Source organism: Pinus tabuliformis, chromosome 1_1 (assembly GCF_031772625.1).
Source record: "Pinus tabuliformis cultivar Carrire ecotype Pingquan chromosome 1_1, CPIR1, whole genome shotgun sequence".
NCBI classification, from domain to species: domain Eukaryota; kingdom Viridiplantae; phylum Streptophyta; class Pinopsida; order Pinales; family Pinaceae; genus Pinus; species Pinus tabuliformis.
Genome location: NC_142297.1, coordinates 466,038,306 through 466,059,175, shown reverse-complemented (window position 1 = coordinate 466,059,175; position 20,870 = coordinate 466,038,306). Strand labels below are relative to the sequence as shown.

General features: G+C 38.5%; 1 protein-coding gene across 1 annotated transcript; it reads left to right on the top strand.

Annotated features, from left to right (window-relative positions):
• The first annotated feature begins 6,094 nt into the window (after positions 1-6,094).
• Positions 6,095-10,872, top strand: LOC149213771 (uncharacterized). The gene is made up of 5 exons (XM_089389144.1): positions 6,095-6,852; positions 6,943-8,035; positions 8,158-8,190; positions 8,238-8,357; positions 8,665-10,872. The coding sequence occupies exons 1-5, from the start codon at positions 6,239-6,241 to the stop codon at positions 10,711-10,713; spliced, it is 3,909 nt and encodes a 1,302-aa protein (XP_089245270.1). The 5' UTR covers positions 6,095-6,238; the 3' UTR covers positions 10,714-10,872.
• Positions 10,873-20,870: the final 9,998 nt, after the last annotated feature.

Below are 20,870 nucleotides of genomic sequence, written 5' to 3'. Positions count from 1 at the left end.
TTTAAAATTTTCAAATAAATTTCCCATTTCAGCTCTGGTTACCCTAGCCCCTACAACTAATTTAGTGAATCTGGAAGAAGTATCTCTTGATCCTTTTCCAACCTTAGAATTTCCCCTCGAATATCGTCGACACAACTTGCACACATCATCATAACTCAATTTTGATACATCAACTACTCCCATTAAGTTCAAAACCTCGAGAGATTCTGGTCTTATGGCCCTTAGCAAAATTGTTCTCAGGGTTTCCTTGTTCAGCTGGTTCATCTTGGATCTTTGTAAATTATACTGGAATCTTTCCAGGAAGTCTTGCAGGCTTTCTTCCTCCTTCTGGATCATGCCAAAGATTTCTTCTCTGATGTCCCTGGTTTTACAATAATCTTGATACTTTTTCAAGAACACCTTCTTCATGTCATCCCATGTCGAAATGGAATTTGCAGTCAGTCCCATGAACCATCTGAGAGTTGCATCTTTTAATGTGGCAGGAAACAACTTCAACTTTTGAGCATTTGAAGAATAATCGTAGCTCCTGCACAATACATCAAACTTGAATAAGAAGGCATTTGGATCTTCACTAGAGGTACCATGAAAATTAGGCAAAGCAGAGGGAGGAATGTTTTTCATCTGACTGACCCCAACAAAATATTTGATAGGAAATTTGAATGTAAATGGTTCCTCTTTCTTCTCACGATAGTCCCCATTTGTAGTACCAGTACCCTATAAATGAGCCATATCGAACCAAAAGGGAGTGGGACCCTAGTAAGCTACAGATCCTTCAAAGTCAGCTGTCTGGAACTCTGGCTCTTGAATAGGATTGAATAGGAATTAATCTTCAAGCTGACCACAAAGCAAATATGATGTCCCTCTAGTAAGAGGAGATGTTAGATGAGCAACAACAAAGGATTCTCTGTCAAAAGGATTCTTCTCTGTTGTGGGGGTATTGATTTGCTTAGGATCAGTTGTCGATCCCTGTTCAGAACTATCAGTCCTTGGTTTAGATTCTCCTGACTCCTTTGCCTTGTTCTTTACAAACTTCTTTTTCCTTGCCAGTTTACTAGTGAACGAAGTGGTGCTCACACCACCACTAAAAATACTTGGAAATTTATATTGACCCCTATTTATAAAAATTCAAAACTTCTACTTACCAAACAACCAGGACATGGCTTTGGTGAATTCTGATCTTTGCAGGTGCGTAGGCCTTACCCTACATCTTACCACTTCGCCTCCCCTCTTGAAAAAACTCAGAAAAAAGGAATCAAACTAAAACACTTTAAGTATCATCCCTTCGCACCTCCCTGACAACGGCGCCAAAATGTTTGGGCAAATTATAGACTTATAATTTGACAGACATAAATCATCAACTAGGGGTAGGTAACCTTATGAGATGTTGCGCAAAATATATGTGGGCTAATACTTTAAGTGTTTTTCTAAACAAAACCACACACACACACACAACTTCAATATCTCTTTTCCTCATCAACACTTAGCAACAAAGGCTATGGAGCGGATTTAATCATCCCTCTACAACACCTAAAATTGTTGATGCTGATCAGAAAAAGATAATGGATCAATCAAACAACAATTAAACCAATTCAACATTTCACAATGTAAATTAAAGCTTGATCAAACAACTCCAAACATATTTATCAAATAAGCTTCACCATTTAACCATTATACATGTGATGCTACAAATTAGAAAAGAGAATCAAAGGTTGTGTAATAATTCTATCAATTCATGAATATAATTAAAAGAACACAAATATGCAACTACTGGACTTGTGAGTAAAGGGGTCCCTCCCTTACTCACAACCCCTTCAACTACTAAAGGAGTTTACACATCGAGATCAACAGAACATGGAACTTTATATTAATCTGAACAAATATTACAGTGGTACAAAAGTCTGGTATATCCCTTTGTAAATGAAACATAAAAGTATTCATACAAATGTAGAGGCATAAACTTGCCCGAATTAGGAAAACTAACATACTACAATTGTTTGCTAATAATAACTGGAAAAGACAATAAAAATAAACATGTTGAGTTTGATCCATGACTGAAAGCATGGAACAAACTAATCTCGTTGAGTTGTTGGAGTTGTTTCCCAATACGACCATCTATGAGAGGTCTGAAGGTCTGGGTGGTTTCGGTGGCAGTTTTGAGGCAATGAATAGGACAACATCCATGTAAGTGAATTTCTTAACACAACCCATGTTTTTTTTCTCCTCGAGGGTGACCGGAACATACTCAACCATCAAGATTTCTACAGGAAATAGGAACGGTTACAGGAAATCAACGTATCTATAGGAAATTAGTGATTCTACAAGAAATCACGGGTTGTCTGCAGGAAATCGTGGAACCTCTTCAGAAGATAGTTGGTCTGCATAAGGTTCGGTCAACACTCTTGAAATTGTAGATAATTCGATTAGGCCCAACATTCAACTTCAAAAATACTCAAGAATAAAGTGAAATGATACTTTTTAAAATGATTTGCATACCTTAAATCTCACAACACCCTTTTGGTCAAAACACATATAATATGGAAAAAAGAGATTTATGAGGGGTCAAAAAGAGTTCAAAAGGGGGAAGTAAGGCCTTAGAAACGCTATAAAAAATGAACAAAATCAGGGCTCAACAAGGGCTTCTAAGGTTGTTTCTTCTTGAGGGGGAAGGGTGGTCTCTGCAAATTCTACTTCAAGAGCTTCTTCTACTAATTTTTTTTTTCAATTGGTGTTGGGAAGACACATATACATGGAATAATTTATGCTCTTTACATTTATGCCCTTCGAAGCACCACTTATCAAAATTATAGCATAGTTGAAGGCATTGGCAATTTGTGACTTATTTTGGTGAATTTTTTTGGATTCTCAAGGGTTGATAGGGGAGGGGGTGGTAGTACATGCCAAAGATGGCGGGGGAGGGAAATAAAAGGCTTTTTTGGTCTATGCATTTATCCCCATCTCAACTTCCCCAACTCTTCCACAAGCCTCCAACAAAGCAGTTGGGCATTGCATCATGATTTTCTCTCTAATTACCTTCTCAAGACCATTAATGAAACATTATTTTAAAAAGGAATAAGACATACCCCATGTGTAAATTTCCAATCGCTCAAAGGTTGCTATAAATTCTATATTTGTGCTTGTTTGGCACAATATATTCAGACTTCCCAGATAATGATTGTCTCGTCCAAAACAAGAGTAGATTGTCTTCAAAAACTGGATGTAGGAAATGTATCCTCCATGATATTTCTTATGCCATTTCCAGCACTCTTCATCCAAGTATAACACCCCCTCTAAGTTTCATAAATTATTAGTATGAAAGTGTAGAGAGAAATAATTTCCCATTTGGGATCAAAATCATCAAACTTATTCATGCCTATTTTGCGGAATTCTTATCACATAATGTGATGATTATCATAATAATGTCCTACTCCATTAGAAGAGTCATCCCTTCTAGTGGCATGCCCATAGCCTACTAGATTCCTTTGCCTTTGACAATATGGTAAAAGGTTGGTTAGAGAGCTCACAAGCAATCTCATCGAGCTTGGTGTTGAGATGGGAAACCTAGTGGTTGAGGTGGGTGGTTGTTCATCTAAGGTAGATTGTTGTATAAGTCTTTAAGTTTGTTCACATTTGAGAGCATGTGCATGACCACATTTTCCAAAGTGTAGAGCTTATGTGTAGAGGATTTCTAAGTGAATGTTGTGAGTCTTATGCTTACCAAAAGGTTCCAAGTCTTAAGTACCTACAATGGTCATTAAAAGAAACATTCATATTGCATTAGTTGATTTCATTGTTGCTTCCCTAAAATAAATAAATAAATAAATAAAAAAAAGACTTGGACTATCATAGGAGGCAACATTCATGAATTTGTTCTCTCTTAGTGATATCCTAATTGATAGCGAATAGAGAATTATAAAAGAAAATAACTAGTTATTAAAAGCCTTAGAAAAAATCAATTCATAACTGAATTATAAAAAGTACATATAAATTAGTAAAAAAATAAGAAAGCATTAATAACATTCTTGTGGGACCCCCTATATTGGTGAGACTGGACGCTCCATTAATCAAAGAATTAGTGAACACGCAGCTGATCTTAAGCATAGGAGAACTAAGTCTTCCGCACTAGCAGAGCATGCAGAGAAGACCAAACATCATGTTTGTATTGAGGAGACCAATGTTATTGCTAGAGTTTCGCAGTTCCACCACCGAAAATTTAGGGAAGCCATCGAGATTGAAAGAAGGCCAAGCAATCTCAATAGAGATGACGGTTGGAAGATCAGTAGTTGCTGGGTCCCGGCCATCGCCTCCTAGTCATTTCCTCCCCTTCCTCCCCTCCCTCTTTTAATAACTTGTTCCTGGGACTTCCCCTTGTTATCCTTTAACCTTCTTTCTTTAGCCATAGTTCTTTGATCCTCTTTGGAAATCTTCCTTGATTTCTTTTTATCCTTTCCTTCCTTTTTATAGGGTTAAATTATATAGCATAAGATATTTAATTAGCATATTTAGACGGCCTTTCCAATAAATCTATGTTGAGTAGCTACCCATCCCTTAATAAAATACTTAACTTAAAATATTAATATATTAATTTTTAATAATTTGTAATTTAGAATATTACTTAAGTAATTTATTGATTAACCACAGTTACATTATTATAGTTATATAAATAAGAAAATATATTTAAAAGATAAAAAGTATGTTTTAATTAAAAAAGACTAATATAGTTGCTATTAATAATAGTCATATATTTATATACATGAATTTCTTATTAAATTAATAATTAAATAATATAATATATAATTATATATAATTATTTAATTTTAATAAGTTAAATAATTACTAAAATAAATAATTATATTATATTATAATAAATAGGTATAATACCAGTGATAGTAGGTTTAATACCAGGATCATAACATAATAATATTATTTAATTAAACATATTGAATAGTCAAAACTAACTGTTCTTGGTCAATCTTAGGCGTTTATCAAGTTTATCCTAATATAACCGTTTTTTCAATATAGTCATTTTTAGTCAAACCTAGCCGCTCCCTATTTAATATGCAGCCATGATCTGGTTCTTCAACAAACGTCAACAAATATTCTATCATGTGATTTACGCGGAAGAACTTTTCTCAACATTTGAAAAAAATAAAAATTGATCCATAAACCTGCAAAAAAAAATTAACAAAATACATCATAAATGCAATAAATATAATACATAATAAATACTTAACATAACTATGGTAATGAGATTCAGAGATTCAGGAGAAAAGAAGTACCAAACATGAAACACGTTATGATCTTAAATGTTTACATCATAAACATATCTAATACATTTTAAAGGAACTTTCTCGTTCAAGATCATCAAAATAGTTTCTAATTTAAAGTGTAACATGCTTAACCAAATGAATGGCCTTAATTAATGAATTCAGTAGACGCTAAGCTACCTGTTAAGTTATGCCCTTCATTCATTGTACTATGAAATTGCCAACTATGGACGTTGACACTCAGAGTCCCACTTGCTGCTGCTTTAATTTACAGTGATGGACGTCGACTCCCACTTGCTGCTGCTTTAATTTACAGCAATGGACGTCGACTCCCACTTGCTTCTTATGTGGATGGATGGACGTCGACTCCCAGTTGCTGCTGTTTTGATTTACAGTAATGGACGTCGACTCCCACTTGCTTCTTATGTGGATGGATGGACGTCGACTCCCACTTGCTTCTTATGTGGATGGATGCCACCTGTATTGCTTAATAAATTAACTTATCATGTCTCGGGTTAGTGTATGCCACCTGTATTGCTTAATAAATTAACTTATCATGTCTCGGGTTAGTGGATGCCACCTGTATTGCTTAATAAATTAACTTATCATGTCTCGGGTTAGTGGATTAACTTAACATATCTGTGGTCAGCATATCTTCTAAACGATCCAGGAATATATGGTCGGTGACTCGGCGGCAACCCTCAATAATGCAGTGAACGAAGGAAATTAGCAGCAACTTTCATGACTTCACAATTTAATAATAAAACAAAAGTATCCTAAATTTCATTCAATAAATAAATATATATATATATATACTTGGTTCGTTCAGCGAAAAACAAATCCTCTGAATTGACCAGATATTAGTGTCTTGCACTGGTGAGATCATTCAGACGAAAATATTGAGGTTCACCGCTCATTCCCAATCTCTGTAAAACGTCTTGGATCTCGCTTGCTTCTTTCTTCTTCTGTATCCAATGGCGGACAATACTGGGGATATCACATGCATCGCCTCTTCTTCGTCTTCATCCACCAACACTGGCCAGGTTTATGACGTTTTTTTGAACCACCGCGGTCCCGACACAAAGAAAGGCCTCGCCAGCCATATCTACCGTCGGCTTATTGTACGTGGCTTAAATGTATTTTTGGACCAGCCAGAACTGCGCAAGGGAGAGAACATACAACATCAAATCGAAGAGGCTATTCGAACCGCCTCGGTGCAGGTAGCAATATTTTCTCCAACATATGCCCAATCAACCTGGTGCCTTAACGAGCTCGCGCAAATGGTGGAATCCGAATCCGAATCCAAGTCGACAATTATTCCAGTCTTCCTTGATGTCGATCCTTCCGAACTTCGGTGGACGCAGAGTGGAGATGGAGTCGAGAGTATCATCCGCTGTATCTGTCCGTGTCTACTGGGCGAAAAGGGACGGTATGCTCGAGACCTGCACATGCTCCAAAAGAAGACAACATTGGATCCTCATACCAACAAAAAGAAGCCACGACATGACTCGAGCACTCTGCAAAAATGGAGGAATGCTCTCTCTGTTGTCTCCAATAAAAGCGGTTTTGTTATCGACGCATACAACGGGTAAGGGCCATACTCTCTCCTGTTTTTCTTAGTTATTTCACGAAACATAAGACGTTCCTCCATAATCATATTACTGTGCATATTGTTCAGTGACGAATGGCAGCTAGTTGATGCGGTCGTAGAAGAAGTGTGGCGAAAAGTTAGGAAAACACCTCTTAATGTGGCCAAATATCCTACAGGCCTGGATGAGAAAATAGAACATGTGGAAAGAATTGTGCAGCAGCAAAGCCAGAAGACTAGGGTTGTGGGAATTGTGGGTCTTGGCGGGGTAGGCAAAACGACCCTTGCAAAAGAATTCTTCAACAGACACACATCAAATTATGATCGATGTTGTTTTCTGTCTGATGTGAGAGAAACCGCAGCCAAGAGCTCTTTAAGTTCATTGCAGGCAGCACTTCTTAAAGACTTGGCTCATTTGAGCGAGCAAATAAGCAACACTGATGAAGGCATAGGGAAGCTCCGAAAGCATCTCTCATCCTGTCCCCCATGTCTGATAGTCTTAGATGATGTTGATCATATTGATCAACTTGACGCATTGTTTTCACCGGTGAAAGACACCATTCAATCCAGTAGTTTAATCTTGGTTACTTCTCGCAAAAGGGATGTACTTACAAGCTCGGGAATTATAGAGGACTCTATTTACCAGCAAACAGGCCTTAACCGACAACACTCTAGAGCACTATTCTGCTCGCATGCCTTTGACCAGAGTTGTCCTGTGCCAGGATTTGAACAACTGGTAGAAGAGTTTTTGGATTTCTGTGATGGATTGCCCTTATCTCTTAAGGTCGTTGGAGCGGCTATTCGTGGAAAAGATTCTGAGTTTTGGAAAAGAGAGTTAAACCAAATCAGAAGAATACTTCCTGAGGATATTCATAGCAAGCTTAAAATTAGCTATGATGGTCTCGATAAAGAGGAGCAGGAGATCTTTTTAGACGTCGCTTGTTTTTTTATAGGAGAAAACAGAGATACCGCCATCGCTATATGGAACGGATCTGGCTGGGACGGATGGCTGGGTCTCCGTATCTTAGAGAACAGATGCCTTGTGGAGATCGACAGTGAAGAGTGTATAAGAATGCACGACCACCTCCGCGATCTCGGCAGAGATGTAGCAGAGAAGGAACATCCGTTTCGGGTTTCGCGACCAGATGTCAATCTTCTTCGTACTCTTTCCCCCTCATCGCCTGTACGTATGTTGAAGCTCTCCACGGATTTTCAAATTAGCATTGCGATATCTAAATTGCCTTTTTGTTTTGAAATTTTTTAAGAAAAAATCATGTTTTTAACAGCTCCGAGTGAACAATTCAGGTGCGAGGAATTAGCATGGATTATGGAGAATTTTTTTAAGAAAAAATCATGTTTATAACAGCTCCGAGTGAACAATTCAGGTGCGAGGAATTAGCATGGATTATGGAGATGGCCGCGAACAATTTTTCGAAAACATTGCGGGCAACTGCAACCTAAGCAGGTTGGAACTGCTTAGGGGTCAAGGTTCTTTTGTTGAAAGCGTATTCAGTGCAGGGGAGTTACCACAACTGATATATCTCCATTGGAAGAACTGTCCGATCTCCTCAATATCTTTCACCGGGATAACAAGGAATTTAAGAGTGTTATACATAGAGGGGATAAAATTGAAAAGACTATGGAAGCATGAATCTGAGGTAGTACAAATTCTAATTTATTTGGACATAGATCGATTTACATTTCTCTTCAAATTATAAAAATTGCTTGCATTTAAGAATTGTCTTTGTTTATCAAAATGTCAAATAGGTGACATTTACAGAGGCAAATCAACTTTAATGTTTTTATGTACAGGCACCACGACAGTTGAGGGAATTGTATATTGATGCTCCCCTTTCAGAGGTTCCAGAGTCTATTGGGAAACTGAATCAGCTCGAAAGAATTGTCCTGAAAAATGGTTATTTTAAAACTTTACCAAATGAATTCTATGATATGCATTCATTGAAACATATCACGTTACAAAACTGTAAACAAATGATGTTGCTGCCGGATTCAGTTGGGACCTTGACGGGCCTCCAGACTCTCAACTTTTCCCGGTGCTCCAGCTTGGAGTGGCTCCCAGGCTCGGTGGGGCAGCTGATGGGCCTCCGGGAACTCTACTTGAGACGGTGCTCCAGCCTGCAGGGGCTCCCAGAGTCGGTGGGGCAGCTGACCGGCCTCCAGGTACTCGACTTGGAAAACTGCTCCAACCTGCAAGCGCTCCCAGACTCGGTGGGGCAGCTGACGGGGCTCCAAACACTTGACTTGCAAGAGTGCACCAGCCTGCAGGGGCTCCCAGACTCGGTGGGGCAGCTGACGGGCCTCCGGACACTCCACTTGCAAAAGTGCACCAGCCTGCAAGCGCTCCCAGACTCGGTGGGGCAGCTGACGGGCCTCCTGGAACTCCAGTTGCGTTGGTGCTCCAACCTGCAATCGCTCCCAGACTCGGTGGGGCAGCTGAAGGGCCTGGAGGAACTCTACTTGACCGGGTGCTCCAGCCTGCAGGGGCTCCCAGACTCGGTGGGGCAGCTGAAGGGCCTGGAGAAACTCTCCTTGGTCAGGTGCTCCAGCCTGCAGGGGCTCCCAGACTCGGTGGGGCAGCTGAAGCGCCTGGAGAAACTCGACTTGCAAGAGTGCACCAGCCTGCAGGGGCTCCCAGACTCGGTGGGGCAGCTGACGGGCCTCCAGACTCTCAACTTTTCCCTGTGCTCCAGCTTGGGGCGGCTCCCAGACTCGGTGGGGCAGCTGACGGGCCTGGAGAGACTCTACTTGAACGGGTGCTCCAGGCTGCAGGGGCTCCCAGACTCGGTGGGGCAGCTGACGCGCCAACAGGTACTCGACTTGGAAAACTGCTCCAACCTGCAAGCGCTCCCAGACTCGGTGGGGCAGCTGACGGGCCTGGAGAAACTCTACTTGAACGGGTGCTCCAGCCTGCAGGGGCTCCCAGACTCGGTGGGGCAGCTGACGGGCCTCCAGGAACTCTACTTGACCAAGTGCACTAGCCTACAGGGGCTCCCAGACTCGGTGGGGCAGCTGACGGGCCTCCAGACACTCGACTTGCGAGACTGCACCAGCCTGCAGGGGCTCCCAGACTCGGTGGGGCAGCTGACGGGCCTCCAGACACTCGACTTGCGAGACTGCACCAGCCTGCAGGGGCTCCCAGACTCGGTGGGGCGGCTGACGGGCCTCCAGATACTTGACTTGGAAGAGTGCACCAGCCTGCAGGGGCTCCCAGACTCGGTGGGGCAGCTGACGGGCCTCCAGGAACTCTACTTGAACCGGTGCTCCAACCTGCAAGCGCTCCCAGACTCGGTGGGGCAGCTGACGGGCCTGGAGAAACTCTACTTGAACGAGTGCTCCAGCCTGCAGGGGCTCCCAGACTCGGTGGGGCAGCTGACGGGCCTTCAGGTACTCTACTTGAGCCGGTGCTCCAACCTGCAAGCGCTCCCAGACTCGGTGGGGCAGCTGACGGGCCTCCAGCGCCTCAACTTGCAAGAGTGCACCAGCCTGCAGGGGCTCCCAGACTCAGTTGGGAACTTAACGAGACTCAAATGGCTTTACTTGTCTGGGTGTTCCAATTTACAGATGCTGCCCAATTTTCGGCATTTGAGCTCGTTGGAGGAGCTTCACTTGTCTGGATGTTCCAATTTACAGATGCCGCCCAATGTTCAGCATTTGAGCTCGCTGGTGAAGCTTGATGTGTCTCACTGTTCCGAACTGCAATGGGGTGCTGGAGTAGTGGAGTCCCTGCGACATCGACTGGGAAATGGCTTCATCGAAGAAAGGTGGGAAGAAGGCAGCGAAAACAGTAATGAAGAAAGGTGGGAAGAAGGCAGCGAAAACAGTAATGCCAGAACTTCTTAAGATAAGAGGGCGACGGTGCTCACCACACCCCGCAAAGAGAGAGAGCTTTAGTCATTAATCTTCATAGAGATGTAATGATAGGCAAAATGCCCTCTATATTTTACATCATGTGGAGTAGTAAAATACACAGGTGCAAAATATATTGAGCCATAATAACATTTGAGTGTATGGTGCACATAACATTCGAAGAGATGTAATGATAGGCAAAATGCCCTCTACATTTTACATCATGTGGAGTAGTAAAATGTACAGGTGCAAAATATATTGAGCCATAATAACATTTGAGTTTATGGTGCACATAACATTCGAGTTTATGGTGATTTTTTTAATATTTATTTTTTCTTAAATACAACACATAAATATAAATTTTGTTTTTTAAATAATTTTCATTAATAAATTTAATTTTATTATTATTATTCAATTTATATATTTATTAAATTAATATAAATTTTATAAATTAATATAGATTTTTGGATCATATATTTTAGTTATTTAAATATTATTTGCATCAGAAATAATAATTACTTTTAATTAAATTTTCATATATTTTTAATTTTTAATTTTAAATCGTTTAATTCATATTTTAATTATTTATTCTTTTAATAAATTTCAATTTTAATATACATATTTTTTTAATTATTAGTTTTAATATTAATTTATTATATATTTGTTTATTATTTTTTTAAGCTTATTTTCTATTTTAAATATTCAAAATCCTTAATACATATTTGAGTTGCTTATTCATATATATGTAAGTAATTAATTGAATGAATAATATATACAATTTTCAAATCTAATAATAGCATCATAATATTGATGACATCCTATAAATAATAGTGATATTTATAGATGGCATCAAATATTAAGTGAGCAAGAACAAGATTTTCATGAATGATATTTCTCATTTATGTAGATTGTTGTACTTGCAAACCAAACATCTACAACTAATTAACCAAATAGACAACAATATTGATGATGACTAGTTAAATTTACTCCGTGATCTCTTTTACACTAATACTTATATTTATATGGATAAATATAAATAAACAATTTTGTAAAATATAATTAATTTAATATATAGCATTTACCAAAAACATTTAACAAAATTAAATTCTATTAAAAAAACAAAAACTAAACATATGTAATTTCTCACCTCATCCTTCACCTCAAGTAAGATCTATACTACAATGGAGAGGATAACAAACTATATTTCAACCACCTAAAGTAGATCCAACAACCTTTCAAAAATAAATAAATTATATTAGTTTTATTAAAATTAATTCAATCTTAGTATATAACCATTTTAAATATATTCCATAATGATTATATAAAATTTAAAAAATTGGCATAATTAAAAATTAGTTTAGTATTTTCTTCACCATAATAACAATGAATACATCAAGGTTTCCATGTAACTATCTCCCTCTATCACCACACTTCAAGAGGGGTACAATGTTTGTCTTTTTCCAATGAAGGTTGTGAATTCATTCACATTTGAACTAATCCTCTTTGTTTGGATAGAAGACCTTGTACAACACCCTTTTCATGTTTCCATTAAGGCCATTTAAAGGAATCACTTTAATAGCATAAAACAATCAATCATTTTCTTGAATTATAGCCCTTTCAAAAGTTTGACATGATACAAAGGAAATAGGCCATTGGGTCATTCAGAAGGATCACCCATTCAATGCCTCCAAAACATTTCCTTGATGTAAGAAAATAGGTCATTGTGTAATTTTGAATGATTTCCTAATAGGTGTTTTTGAATTATCTACCTAATGTAAGGAAATACACCATTAGGCCATTTATAAAAATCCCATTAGGGGCATTTGTAAGATCCGTGTAATGCAAGGAAATATGCCATCAAACCATTTCAAAAGATTGATTATTGAGTGTTGTCTTGCTCAATGTGAGGAATTAGACCATTGAGCCATTTTGAAATATTATCTATTATGTTCTTTCAAAACATCCACACAATGTGAAGAAATAGATCATTAGGCCATTTCAAAAGATTGACTGGTGGGTGCTTTGAAAATATATACCCAATACAAGGAAATAGGATGTTGAGTCATTTCAAAAAATTGCCCACTGAACACTTTCAAAAAGCTTGGCCCTATTCATTAGGCCTCTTTTGAAGATGTGAAGTCAAGCCGCTTTGAAAAATAGAACAAGGCCATCAAGCCGACTTCGAAAAAACTCATCAACCAATTTCAAAGTATCACCCAATTGGATTAAATAATGAAATTAACCCATAACAAGCAAAGATCGATAGCCTTATTCCAAGTAAATACTTCAAATTTCAGCATATGGGGGCTTACGATCCTTGAACACTTTGAACATCAACAAAAGGACTTAAATTTGGTCAAAGGATTTGAACAACATTCAAAATCAAAAAGTTTGATGGTTTATTTAAAAACCCTACTTCATATTGGCATCTAACATGTAGCCATTGAATATGCATAAATGAATTGAATTAGATGTGCCCATCACAATCCAACTTTAAATGCATAACGTATGTCTCGAGGAAATAAACTATATGGGAATTCCAAATTTAAAAAAACATTTGCAACAATTATGTATGCAACTTCATACATAAACAACAAACAAGCTTAATCAACAGAATTATATAACATTTCATTAAAGAGATGGAACACTTACCTTTAAAACAAATTGGTCTAAGGAAATCAATTGTTGATAGAGAAACTTTCCACCCAATTGTAGGCATCCACTGCATATACTACCCCCAAGCAAGGATGAGGTCAACTGATCCAAGACTATCCCAAAAGGCCAAAATTTCAAAGTCCTCAAATCTCACTGAAACCTAGCTCAAATCAAAGATCTCATCACTCTGAATCCAATGGCGTGAATGACATGTCAATCCTACACCGTATGTGAAAGTTATAACCATCTAAATTTGTTGTCAAACAGTAAAAGTTTTGTGTAGGTAGGCCCCACAGACTGCCACCTAGCACTCCCACAAGCCACCACATGGAATCTCTGTCAACGAGTATGAAATCTTCTGGGCCAACTAGGACATGATACATGTGCATGACTGGGCATAATAAGTGGCCCAATCACGGGGTGCCACATGGCCTAATCACAAGGTGCCACGTGGCACCATGTGGTTGGTCGATCAACCTTGGCCAAATATGGCAGGGTGACTAGTAGGAGATAAGTTGGAAGTCTAGACTATTTTTGGTGGATTCAAAGACAAGTTGGCGGTCATGGTTAAGTTTGGCAAAGGAAAGTGGTAATGGGTTGGCGGGCCAGCAAAACCCCAAACTCCAAACTTGGCAGATAGGTGGCGTCGACCAAACAACTGTTTTGTTTTCAATTAAAAAATGTCATACGATTTAGGTCCGCGGGGTTTGAACCTGCGACCCCCTGGCACCAAACGCACTAGCAATAAACTACCAACCACCTGTTGGTGCAACGGGCAAGCTAAAAGGAGATTTCAATCCGAAATGCAATCCTCCAATAATTTTTTTTTTTTTTTTCCACAATCGCTATGAAATGATTTGGTAGCATCCATTTTCTAATTAATTGTGTAGTCTCTACATAATGATTTGGTAATGTTGTTCACTACAAAATGATTTGGCAGCGCACTGTCAAATTTCTATACAATGATTTTGGGGAAGATGAATCGACTTATCTCTTTCCCAATCCAACTCTCAACATCCTTGACTTGCTACTCAACATAGTAAATGATTTACTTTGCCTTTCTTTACCGCAATTTGCAACATTAGTTCAAACTTCACAGTTGAAAAACCAATCTGATCGAGGTTTTGACCATATTCAAAATAGGGTACTCTATTTCAATTTACTAGCATTCAATTTGCTAGAAAAAATCCACTCATTCACTACTCCAAAAAACAATGGGAATTCCAACACGGTATTTGAAACCGATAAAACAAGAATACAAAATATAAATGAACAAATCACAAAATGACTGAAGCCATAATGTACAAATTATTAATGTAAATTGATTCAACGAGTTACCGGCTCTCAAAATGATCAAATACACAAGAATAAAAATGAAATTAATATCAATTCATAACAAGAAATATATTTGGTTTGATCATAGGGTTTTGATTCAATCTCAAACCATACAAACTCACAGTGCCATTTGTTGTTCATTTATGCCATTCACACAAAAATACCTTCTAATTCACACAGATTGGTAAGTACAGGCGGGTCTGCAACTTCAGAACTATAGTTACACAGAGAAACAACAAGTTCCTCTATTCCTCTCCCTCGGGAGCTTCTAGACACTCCTTCTCTTTATTCCCCAAAAAGAACTATGACAAACAAGAGTCATGGAATGTGAATCATTTCCCCTTATCCACAATATAAGGGAACTGAAAACTAAACTTATCTTAGAAAATAACTTCTCCAACTTATTTGTAAAAAAATCAAAACTCGCTCCTAAATTAAACCTTTAAATTTTTTTTAGTAAAAATGTTGGGTGTGTGCTATATTCTTTCCATGACTAACCTCATGTGTGGACCTACCTATGGTTTTGTGCATGGGTTTTGCACATGGTTTTGGGCATGATGGTTTTCTGTCTATGGTATCTTGTAGATCTGGTCAAGGGAACTATGGTTATGTTTTAATCCAGGCTTAATGGATTGGGGTTTATGAATGCTTCAGAATGTATATATATGTGTTGTAACAATGAAAGGAATATAATGAAAAATCAATCTGGTAGTCCCAATTTTGGGATCCAGGGTAAAATCTCTATGTATTTGTTTTGTGTTTCTCGCCATTGTATATTTTCTGTTTTTAAGAATTTGTTTGCAGGTAATTTCGGTACAGGGTTAAAACCTACATTTGGTATGAGAGTTGTTTCAGCTTCAAGGGTATGCCTTTGTTGTTGAGGGTTTTTGCTCGGGCCTGTGTTAGACCCTGTTTAGTGGGAGATTTGCAGGATCGATTCTTGCGGTGAAAGAAGATGGCAAGCAGTGGAAATATAGAGATCGAGAAATTTAATGGTTAGAGTTTTGAGTTGTGGAAACTCAAGATGGAGGATCTACTAGTGGATAAAGATCAGTGGATCGCGGTAGATCCGGGTACTAAACCAATGACAATGTGAGATGAAAACTCATTGAAGTTGGATCAGAAAGTAAAGAGCACAATACAGTTGTGTATCTCAGATTCAATATTGTTGAATGTATTAGGGGAAGATACGGTGAAGGCTTTGTGGGACAAGGTAGGGACTTTGTACCAATCTAAGTCTCTGGTGAACAAACTGTTCCTACGGAAAAAGTTGTATAACCTGAGGATGAAGGATGGAGACTTAGTGACAAAGAATTTGAACGCATTTAATACTATGGTAAGTCAATTGTTATTTGTTGATATTAAAATTTCAGATGAAGATAAGTGCATCAGTTTGTTGTGTTCTCTACTAGATTCGTGGGATAGTATGGTTGTTGCAATAGCTAGCAATACAACTACCTTGAAGTTTGTTGAAATAGTCTCATCCTTGCTGTCGGAGGAGATGAGACGAAAAAAACTAGAGGGCCAGAATGGAGATGCCTTGTTTGTATGAGGATGGTCCCAGAATAGAAACAAAAATAAGTCCTCAAGTGGGAGATCTAAATCTAGAGGGAGATCTAAATCTCCAGGAAAACCTGTAAAGGTGTGTTGGAAATGCGGAAAGGAAGGGTGCTTCAAAAGGACAGTAGGTTTAAAGCTCCTAAGAAAGGAAAGGGATCTGATGATGCTCCTTATGTAGAGGCAAAAACCACCTCATATGAAGGTGGGGATGTGTACTTGGCTTCTTCTTCAAGTACACATGTAGATCATGAGGCATGGGTTATTTACTCATGTGCATCCTTTCACTTCACTCCCCATAGGGAGTGGTTCTGTGAGTATGAGAAATATGATGGTGGTGATGTCTTCTTAGGGGATGATAGGAAGGCTAGAATCATTGGATGTAGAAAAGTCAAGGTGAGGTTGCAAGGTGGAAGGATTATAACACTTTTGGGTGTTCTACATATTCCTGCATTGACCAAAAATCTGATTTCTGTAATCAATATGGATGATGTAGGTGTAAAAATAGTGTTCGAGAAAGATACCTGTAAGATGGTTTAGGGAGCATTGGTATTGATGTGGGGAGTTCGTATTGGAACTATTTACAAGCTTCTGGGTATACTTTTATTGATGGGTGCAACAGTTTTGTGGTTCCTAAAAGTGGAGCAGAAAATCTAGTGGTCTCTGGAGAAAAGACCATGCTATGGTATCAAAGGCTTGGACATATTGGAGAGAAGGGTCTTTGAATACTTCATGGTAATGGTATGGTAGAAGGTATGTCTAATTTCACTCTGGATTCCAATTTCTATGAACATTATGTATATGGGAATCCAAATTGTGTGAGTTTCCCCTCTAGTGCTAAGAGGGCGAAAGGGATATTAAAGCTTGTGCATATTGATGCGTTTGGACTTGTGTAGGTTCCATCATTGGGTAAGTCTGTGTACTATGTATTATTTATAGATTTATTCTCAAGGAATACATGGATATATTTCCTAAGGAATAAATCTAAAGTCTTTGACAAGTTTAAATAATTTAAGGCTCTAGTGGAAAAACAGACAGAAAAGAAGGTAAAGGTGCTCATGATAGATAATGGTGGAGAGTTTTGCAAGAAGGAATTTGAAGAGTTATGTAAGAAGTGTGGTATAGCATGACAGAAGACTACTCTAGACACACCTCATTAAAATAAAGTTGCAGAAAGAATGAACAAGACGATTATGGAAAAGGAAAGAAGCATGCTTAGTGGTTCCAGGTTAAGACACAAATTTTGGGCAAAGGCAGTGGATACTGCATGTTACCTGGTTAATATATCACCTTCATCATCATTGGATGATTGTTGGAAATACTGAGGGGGGGGTGAATCAATATTTCTTTTCAATTATTATTTTTATCAGTTAAAAACATTTATATTTGGAACACAGAAATAGATAATAGGAATAGATGCTTTTATTAATGTGATCTTTGCAATAAATCAAGTACAATATATATATATATATATATATATATATATATATATATATATATATATATATATATATATATATATATATATATCCAACCTCTAGAGCACCAACTCTGTCTTGTCAAGGCACCAACTCCCAGGACACCAATCCTTTTAATCTGAGGCACCAACCTCAAGGGCTCCAACCCTCTACTATAGACTATCTGGATCTGTTTGGTTGTAATTTTTTTCTCCCAACCCTGCTATACCTATGACTACTTCTGTCTTCCTGCTTCTTCCACCTCTACCAGAACTTTGGCTTCCTCTGTTTCTTATGGTTTGCCAGCACCACAAACTTTCCTTGTTCTCTGTTTTATATCTTGATATGCCAGACCTTTGGCTTCCCTTTCGCTTGCTCGACCTTTCACATCCCCTCTTGATCACTTGGTCTTCAGCTTTCTCTATCTCTTCAAATCCATCAACACACATAGGACATGTTAATGTGGAAGAGAGGTCGAATTACAATAATGTTTCATATTAAAGAAAATATCAGAGAGGCCCCCCTTTTTTTAATATTCATACAATATACATTAATAATCCTGCAATCGCAATCAAAGCTTGAATATGACAAGGCCTTAAGCCTTTAAACCTGGGACCACACAACATATTGAAATACAAGGATACACATGGAATACATGGAAAACCCCACTCTGAAACACTTAGCCAGACTTCAAGTATGTATACACCCGGACATATATCGTCGGGTCCACACATAACATAGCTGATTCCCAACTACCGATGGAGCAGATGTGATATGGTATTAAACAATTATTAATAATTCTGTCGGGTCCACACCCTTATCGCAATCACCGATTTGACATTCCTTTATACATTGCGATTACTGTGGATGTGACATTTGATTAAGCCATGCTATAATGGTGTAGTCGGGTTCGCAATTATATCGCAATTGGCGGATTTCAATGTGGCAAAACTTTAACAAGGCTTGCGATACTGCGACAGATGCGACAGTACAATAGGGCATGATATAACATTGTAGCGGGTCCACATACGTATCGCAATCGACATTTTAATGTGGCAAGGCTTTACAAGAGTCTTGCGATATTGCGGATGCAATGTAACTTTAAAGTATATTACAATGGAATCCTTGGGCCCGTGTATTGTATCGCATCTATATATATATAGATATATATATCACAATCGCATATTTAACGTGACATCCCTTTATAACTTATGATATGATATTAAGCGGTATTCCTTAGCGATCCTCCACCATTGATCTGCTCACGATCCAACGGTCAACACTTAACCTGGTCAATCCAAAACCATCCATTGATCCTTTGCCGTCGATCAACCTACCCTGGATCCAACGACCTGCATGAATTTTGGGTGAGCAATTTGCAAGGGAAATAACCACCTCAAGAAGTGATTTTCTCTCTCCACCCGAGTGCTATGTGTTTCCCATTGAATGGAATCGGGCACTCTCCTCTAAATACCATTAACCGCCTAGCATCCACCCAAAAAACACTGCTTATAGTTGTTGAACACTCCAATAGCTCTTCTTTGATATTCCTCCTCTATCTCATGATATGGCTCCTCTGTTCACACCTCTAATGCTCTGTTGCTCTTTGTTCTGCTGACAGGGGTTTCCTTTGGACATATCTCTCTGTGACCTTCGATGACTCTGTTTATGTACCTTTGCTGATACGATCCTCTTTCCAATGGATTTGCTCTTGTTCTTCAGAAGTCTGCTCTGCTTCTCCTTGGCTTCATATTGACATTAATGACAATTTAGATCAACAATCTCCCCCTTTGTCATTGATGGCAATATTCTTCTTCTCTCCCCCTTTGACATCAGTGGCAAAGGAGTGCACAAGGACTCCCCCTGTCGAACTGCTCCCACTGTCCTGCAACATTTTATGAATCAACTTAAGTGATGCTAAAGAGATAACCCCCATCTTTTGACGAAGATGTTCAAATGCTTCTCGAGGAAGAGGTTTTTTGAAAACATTAGCTATCTGCTCCTTAGTATTGATATATTCCAAGATGATGTTTTGTTCAGCTACTTGTTCACGAAGAAAATGATACTTGATTGGTATATGTTTGGTCTTTGAGTGCATCACTCAATTTTTGTTGAGGCTAATTTCACTTGTGTTATCACAATAGATGGTAATTGGGTGATTTGTGCCTATGTTGACATCTTTTAGAGCTTCCTTCATCCATAGTATTTGAGTACAACAACCTGCGGCAGCTATATACTCGGCTTCAACTGTAGATAGTGAAATGGATGTCCGTTTTTTACTGAGCCAAGATACTAAACAGTCTCCTAGGAAGAATGAATTTCCACTAGTACTTTTTCGATCATCGACACTTCCGGCCCAATCAGAATCGGTGTATGCAGTCACAGTAAGAGTTGAGCTCTTAGGGTACCAAATACTGAAATCAGAAGTTCCTTTCAGGTATCTGAGAATTCTTTTTACAACCAACAAATGGGATTGTTTAGAGCTGATTGAAATATTCCTGCCATTCCTACTGCTTGCATAATGTCAGGTCTTGTAGAAGTTAAGTATAGAAGGGATCCAATTATTGACCTGTAATGAGTTGCATCTACCGGAGGGTAGTCATCATTTTTTTCTCAATTTGCAATTTGTGGTCATAGGTGTGCTCATGGGTGCACAATCTTCCATTCCATACCTTTTAAGCATGTCTTTAAGATATTTGGCTTGAGATATAAACAGGCCTACCGTGGTTTGAGATACTTGTAGTCCAAGGAAGTGAGATAACTCTCCTATCATCTACATCTCAAACTCTTTTGACATGTTTTGAGAAAATTCATGGCTCATCTCATCATTATTACTAGCAAAAATTAGATCATCAACATAAACAAGTGTGACTAGTAACTTATCCTCATCTGTCTTTATGTAGAGATTACTTCTTGCCACCCCCTTCTCGAAGACTTGTTGTTGTAGATAGTGATCCAATCTTGCATACCAAGCTCTAGGAGCTTGTTTCAACCCATATAATGCCTTTTTCAACTTACAAACAAAGTCTTTTCCTTCTGTTAGATTAAACCCTTTTGGTTGCTCCATGTAGACTTCTTCCTTGAGTTCCGCATTCAGAAATGCTAATTTTACGTCCATTTGATAGATTTTGAATCCTTTTGAGCAAG